The sequence below is a fragment of the Nicrophorus vespilloides genome, unplaced genomic scaffold (assembly GCF_001412225.1).
Source record: "Nicrophorus vespilloides isolate i.1.1-1 unplaced genomic scaffold, Nicve_v1.0, whole genome shotgun sequence".
NCBI classification, from domain to species: domain Eukaryota; kingdom Metazoa; phylum Arthropoda; class Insecta; order Coleoptera; family Silphidae; genus Nicrophorus; species Nicrophorus vespilloides.
In genome coordinates this window covers 1,321-9,178 of record NW_017095794.1, presented here as the reverse complement: position 1 = coordinate 9,178, position 7,858 = coordinate 1,321, and the positions used below count along the sequence as shown (strand labels likewise).

The following is a 7,858-nucleotide window of genomic DNA, read 5'->3' as shown; positions in this document are numbered from 1 at the left end:
TCTTGAAAACAAGCAGAAGCGCGAAGGGGAAACTTGGGCACTTTTTCTTCTCATCTTCTTTTTATATACACCTTATTTCATATCCCATTTACCGCACCGAAAACCGTGAAATAAAAGAACAAACTGCCGGAGCCACGCGATATTTTACTTATGTGCCACAGACTTCACTCAGTTAGATGCACTTAATATCCAAGCCTCATTTATTTGAAGAGATTTTACTCGATAACTTCTAATGCGCTCGTTACGGCAATTCATTTAATGAAGTTCAAAATAGTACTCTCAACGTTTCCAGACGCCAAACGTTTGCTTTTCTTTATTTCTTTACGTGTCGGCGATCTTTCATTGGATCTCGTAGAACAGCCATTGAAGCTGAAAAGCGCCATTTTTCATTTTGAATTAAGACGTTTCCAGATGTGGCCAGCAAATATTAATAAAGTAAATCAAAACGACGCTTGCTACATGTGAGATGTTATAAATGGACCGACAGGATTTATTGACAGCCTCTTTAATAATACGTCGAGAACTTTTATAAATGATTAACTCCTTACAGCTCAATCAAACATATACATTTCTCAGAACTTGCGTGCGTTTACTTTCAAAAGTATTACTATATTTCATTATTATTTACATTATATTTAATAATTATAATTTATTGACTAGAATAAACTAAATAAAAAACAAAAGTTAATATTTTTACGTATAATAATGATAAGAAAACTTATATAATTACTGTCATCAAATATATGATGATTGATTATTATTTGTGACTTTGATGAATAATTGAATAATTTATATAATAATTGAAAAAATGTACTCAATAATTTGTAAATAAAGTAAATTTGAAACTGTAAACCAATATATCAAAAAATGAATCAAGAACAGGTTTCTTAATAAAACCTCTGGAGAGTCTTCATAAATGCATCAGTCAAACTATGCTTTCCTGGGATTGGATCGATTCGTGTTTTGCGGGTATTTTTATATAATTTTATTAAGGCCATTGTCCAAATTGGAAAGTTTCCGTGCAGACCTCCTCTGCACGTTGGGAATTCTGTTCCGGCCATTAGAAAGATTGTTGCTCGCTGGTTTTGTGATTGATACGATCCGCGCGGGTGGAAGACCTCTCGCAAATTTCCGAATTAAAAAGAAAAAAAAAGAAGAGAGAGAGAACAACGAGAAAAGAAAATAAAAGCGCTTTGCTCCCCTCAATTTCCTTTATGTACATTTTTTCGTTCGCATCCCCGAATTTAAAACGACAGACGTAATGAAGCCGAAGAAACAAATGGCTCGGTGGATTTGGCAATACAAATGCGAATGCAAATTGCGTCAGCAGAAACAGGAAGGAGTGACGGTGGTGGCGTTATTATATAATTCGCATATTAAATAAAATTGGGTTAATTTGGCCCGAATCGAGTCATTTATCAGGGTGAAATTATCAGCGGCGATCGTAATAAAGTTTAATCGCGAAGCTGGTATATCGTAAGCGTCCCGTAATTTGTGTGTAATAAATAATTTCGCTCCTTATATGTAATTTCCGCGCGTACAGTGCCTTGCTGTTCGGTTTCCATACATCAGCCTAAGGATGTAGGTCGCAGGACCTGACGGGACTCCAACAACGATCGGTCATTGTAGCCGGTATCTCCGGCATGTATGAGCTGCCGGTGTGTGTATGTGCGCGCGTATACTTGTATACATGTATGCATGAACGTGTATGCATTATACCTGGAAGGATCGCATAAGTCATTTACATCCGTAAAATACGATGCGGACTTAAATGGCAACGTATAATAGAGCTTTTAAGCTATACGAGCATCGCGCAATGCAAATAACCAGGTGCGAAGCGAGACGTCAAATTTCCATGATCTACGACCGCCGCAATCGTTACGGACCTTCACCTTTTACCCAATTCCATCGGGATCCCATAAAAGGACACGAAGCAAATTTTCACGTCGGCCCATGTTTTAACTACACTCATCCTCTCTCTTCGAATAAAATATTTCATTCACTTTAACACAATTTTCAGCTACGTTATCTATCATTAATTATAACCTTTGAACTACAATCAATAGTAGTTGCCTGACTTTCATGATATGTATACAACATTAGATGTATGTGAGTTGATATTTATATGTTTTCAAACATTGATCCAGCGTTACATTTACTATTCTGTAAGAACTTTTAAGTTTTCTTAACATTAATTGTATGCATTATACACTGTGTTGTTGTGGATGCTAGAATGCATTAAATTAAATGGAATGCCGGTAGAATTTTGAAGCTTCGTCTAAATGGATTAAATTAATTACGCAACGCTGTGTGAAGGCTAGAGGAAGCCTTCTGCATACAAAAGGCGTTCCGTGTTTCGCATGTTACACTTCGCATTACGTACATGAAAAATATGTAAACAATGAGCTGCAAAAAAGCTCAGGATCGGTAGTAAATCAGCCAAAGAAACCGGCGGCCGCCGTGCACAATCACACTGTATCTATGCGTGTGAACGTTTGTATGACAGTGCCGATAACTCGGCAAATATTTCCTCCTTTTTCCAAAAGCCTTATTTACGAGTGGTCGGTCTCTCTGTTTTTCATTGCGTAATTAAAACTACTGTGGGCGCCATTGTTGCCATTCATCAAAAAACACGCGGCGAATTTGCAACGGAAAAAGTAGCGAACTGGAGGAAAACGACGCATTAACATGCATATGCATACAACATAATTACATTCTGCTAAAAAGGAAACCATAAAAATAATAACAATCCAATTTCGCATTTCCAAGATAAATATTTTTGTTGAAAAAATATATGTTATTTATTCGAGGTTCCGTATTATATAATTAGAAAAATTATTTCACCCGCCCCATGCATAATTCGCGGCGGCAATGGTGGTGCGATTTCTTTTTAATTAATTCTGTTATGAATGAAGTCCTCCCTTAGGGCTAGGACGAGGAAATTGTTTAATTATAAAAAGTGCGCGCGCTTTTGATTCACGCATGAAATGGCTAAATGATTAATGTCATTAATTATGGCCTCTAATTAGGGAGTTGGGGAACCCACACGGCTCAAGCCTTCTTTCTGCCACGCGAATCCACAAATTCGCCATTAATCCATCTATTATTGAAATTTCCTCTTTTACATTCCATATCTTAGATCTGCTTAACATCCCTAAGCCGTATACAAACACATTAAATTATCCCTTTTTTTTTTTCGTATATATTTCATCTTAGAGAATCTGAGAGCTTTTCTCTTTGAAGTAGTTTATTGAATTTGTTATTAAATTTCTCGAATGAGACCTCCCCCCAATGATGCGGACTATACATGTAGAAATGAACAATGTAGTATACTCAAAACTGTTTCTGTTTACACGTTGTGTTTGCATAAGCTCGAGAAATGTTATATTAAAATACAGAAGGATTCGGATACGGGATGTTTCTTAAGAGCTGATCTTGTTTCTTTGATCTTCATGCAATTATTTAAATTTAAACTATTTCCTATTTTTTTATAATTAATTGTATGTTAAAATTGAAAAATGTAAATAAGTCTAAATATTATGGACTTTACGTTTATGATGATAAATGGAAAATTAATGACCGAGCCTGGGAAAGAATTACATTTAATTCGTGAGTTTATTTATTTTTTTCCGGAAAATTGTTTTTGTTTGTTTAAGTAATTAATGTATCCGTGCGTTGAGCGGAAAATGAAATATTCGGCGCGTGTAATTAATAAAGTTTTTATGAAAAATGGTTTAATTAAATCGGTTAAAGTATAGAGAGAACGTTATCAAGAGGGAGTCGACGAGGTTCGGTAATGAATATGAATGTCAAAATAGAGGAATGAATAATGTAAATAGTTGGAGATATGGAGATGGATAGGTTTTAGGTGGAGGCAAGACGCAAAGAGTTTTGGGTTTGGGGTCGCGAGCGCGCACCGATCAATCAGCAGCGAATGACATTATCAACACCTGTATCGTTGGCACGTGGAAAGCCAACCCTGAAATAAATATCATTCATCAACGGAATTATACCTAAAACGAAAACGAGAGCGAATACGAAAACGCAACTCACCACCACCACCAGTTTAATCAATTCAACTCACCCAGAACTCTCTTTATTTGCTGATAAAACTTTGTCTCCTTCTGATTTATTCGCGGCTGCTGATTTAATGAATTAATGAAACACGGATTCTGGTTCGGAGACGCAACTTTCAACGCTAACCTAGGTGGCAAAAGTAAAAGTCGCGCTCGCCACCGCCCCTCAGATTTTCCAATTTCACAGGCCTCTGCTTCCGGAACGAACGCGTCTCGCCACGTGACAAGAAGTTCGTTGTCGAGGGTTGGTGGCGGGTTGGATGGCCTAGGCAGCGAAGGCGGCTCAGTCCTTTTCCAAACCTCCAGGAGGGTGGCTGGGTGCGTTTCGCCGCTCGTGACGTCCATACGTAATCCCGCCTGTTTGGAGAGGATCCTGTCAAAATATTACATTCCTAAAACTTCCATCGGGAAATGTGTTATTCCAAAAGCTTACGACCGCCAACCCTCCGCAACTACAACTTTTGCACACCCCTAATGGAACCCACAAAAAATACCACCGCACACACACACACATGTCGACGCAAGAACACGTGAACCCAATTACAACTGCATGCTATTCACCAGAAATTTTATTTAACTCGTAGAAAGTTTGCCTTCAAGAAAGAATAAAATATATTCAGAACTTTGTAAACTAATTTTCATGTTTCCCATATGCATCTACTACTATTACATAAAGAAAGTTTATTCATTTATGTACAGATCTTCCACTATTCAAATTTCAAGTTAAATTAAAAACACACACATTAATATTATTATAGTTATAATAAAAAAATATATTTGTAAAAGTTTATGAATATTTCTGAATATCATGCGTAAACTTTACAGTACTTTAACACAACTATTTTAGTCGACCTAACAAATAAATTTGAAAGTATTAACAATAAATATTACATAATAGATAAAGTGATAGAGCTCGTTGAGAATTAATGACAATTTATAAAAAGGGCATAATAAAGAAGCAAACCGGATTTCAGTTTGTTTACAAAAAATATATATCAATTTCAGATAATTTGAGCACCCTTTTCGCTTGGTCTTTGTGCTAGAAGGTTCAGGAAATTTATGAAGACAGATATAAGAGGGATCATGGCATTATATCCGTAGGTGGTGTCGTTGAAGAAAGGAAAAAATAATGCAATTGTCTGGGACTCAGGTGCTGCAGCGTAGGACAAATTTGCACGAGGGGCGAGAGAGTCAAGTAAACGGTAGAGCCGATCCATCTTGTGTGGAAAGGAAGTAAAAGAGGAGACGGAATTACTGACGGTGAGACGTGGGGGAGAGGAAGAGGTGTATAGGAAAGGGCGTAAAATAAAAGAAAAACAGAGGGTGGTTCGAACCTGAAGCAAATTAAGCCTGGCGCGAAATAATAATAATAAGGCCGAAAAGGGAAGTGTGCGTGTATATATAGGTATAAATAATGCATTTGCTCTTCGACTGAACGGAATGATTAACATCGCGACGCTAGGGAAAGACTCTCTCTTTCTCTTTCTTACACACTCTCTTCGCAAGGCGTACGTACTGTTGGGAGCGCAAGTCAAGAGCCTGCTCGAAACATCCATCTTTCAATTTGCACGAGAGGAGACGTCTTGACAAGCTGCGAGTGAAGTTACAGACGTGCCTTTTCAAATGAAGTAAAATGATGCGGGGATTCTCGACAAAATAATGTTTTACCGCAAAACGCGTTTCATGTTGGCGCGCGCATACTCACAAAGGAAGTATCATAAAATATCATTCTATTTACGGTTTCCGGTATACAATTAATTCGTTTTCTTTAACTCAACTGCTTTACACTTCAAACGCTTGTGCCTTCAATTACTCTATACCCGATAATATTATATTATACCAGCCAATAAAAAACTCATTGAATATTAATTAAAATGAAGTATATCAATTAACACAAAGTTGATAATTCTTTTATAATGTTTTTAAAAATGATCTTCAATGCATTTTCTTGAAGATTTTGTAAAATATAAGATTCACATATATCAAAACACCTACAATCTCAAACCATCATAAAATATTCAATGACATATGAAGAAACATTCTACCTGACAGAATCTCATCAAATCTTGTAAGACATATGTAAATATTATATTTGAAGTATTCAAGGTTTCTAAATTTTATTTCTATTATGACTTATTGATTTAATATTGTTTTTTTTTTATGTTCTAGGGCTGCGCAAAAATTGAATTTGTCTTCGTCTCCACACCGTAGGAAACGGACAAATTCCGAGGATGATTCGACGGGTTTCTGTGGGACGTTGCAGAGGTCGCCTCCGCCAGTGCCGCCGGCGTTACTCCGACGAATCGGCGTCAAGGAAATCACCGGAGTCGGCAAGGTAGGAAGAAGGATCCCATAAATATTTACTTTTTGATCAATTTAAGCGCAAAAGTAGCTCATTTGATATGCCATTTCACTGGGAGCGAAGGAGTAGGAAGGAGGTGGCGCGCGCCTAATAAGGGACAAAGACAAAGCTTCTACTCCCCCGGCATATAATATACTTGATCGCCTTAACGTAATCGGTTTAAATCAATCATATTCATTAGTTCTTTACATTTTAGCCCTATTATAATTGCGCGAATCCTTTCCGCGTTCGTACGCACCATTAATGAAAACACCGAGGCGGCTTCCTTCCACATCAACTTTCGCCCTTCTTTTAAGAGGCGCATCCATCAATCACGCAGCAACCTATGATTAAGCCGGAAGTTAGCGGTGGCATTGAAAGCGCGCCCCATGGTTCCGGTGCGACCGTCAATGAAACCCCAATCAGCCCCAATTATCATACTCGCCGCAAGCACAGTACGTGCCTCAGATACGGCAAGGGGTTCAATCCTTTAGGTCCTTGGTGATTCTTCTTCTTATTCTGTGGTCCCTTTGGATCCCCTCCTCGAACAGAAACCACATCCCGCCACCCTAACAAAAACCACTGAAATATATTTGAATCACATTCCTTTGGGGGGAAGGGAGAAGAAAAAAAATAATCAAGGGCCTTTCTTTTTCACTTCTCCGGGCAATTGCTGAAGAAGTTTCTGCCCAACTTTATGATTAATTGTATTATTTTTAATTCAGCTACTTTTTGCGCTAATTAAGAAAGCAAAAAAAGAAGTATGTAGGTAATAAAATCTAACATTTATATAATTACTTTTTGTTTTGTTTTTTAATAGCACTTTTATAAAGATCATAATTGTTATGAATGGTTTTTTTTTTTAATCCAACTGTCATAATCTAATGTTTATAAAAATATAAATATTAAAAAAATATATGTGAAAGTGCTATATTTGGTTCAGTCTTTTACAATATTTGTATTGATTTGTTTCGTGTAAGAAAATGTGAGCCGACAGAACATGATGGATGCTATAGCGGATGCGCAAGGTCTTTCAGTTTCGATGATTTTCAGGCTTAATGGTAGATCTAATATTGTCGTTGTTTAAGGCAGAAAGACCTATGGTCAATAGCCCTTTGAAGCAGTTGACTTTTTTTGGTTTATGATATTTATATTATTTTTTTATTTTGTATTTTTCTGTTTCACATTTGTATTTTACTCTTAAGAGTTTCAAGGACAAGAAATATATTAGTTTTCAAATTATAGCACACTGGTTCTCTTTTTATGCGGTAGATACGTTCCACAGGAAAACGCATAAAAATAAATCGCACAAAAAAGGACTAGATGCACGTATAAAAATAAAGGATACGTTCCATATTTTTTTTAAATCGCATAAAACTAAATCAATGAGTTACAATATACCGAAAATCGCATAAAAAAGGGTTTGTTAAATTTCAGAAAA

At 36.7% G+C, this 7,858-nt stretch overlaps 1 protein-coding gene across 1 annotated transcript in view; it reads left to right on the top strand.

Annotated features, from left to right (window-relative positions):
- LOC108564412 (kinesin-like protein CG14535) overlaps nt 1–6,592 on the top strand; it is a 16,534-nt gene extending 9,942 nt beyond the window's left edge. The window contains exon 2 of the mRNA XM_017923457.1: nt 6,246–6,592. Within this exon, the coding sequence (XP_017778946.1) occupies nt 6,246–6,432 (187 nt within the window). The 3' untranslated portion in view covers nt 6,433–6,592. The remainder of the gene's footprint in view (nt 1–6,245) is intronic.
- The last annotated feature ends 1,266 nt before the right edge of the window (nt 6,593–7,858 follow it).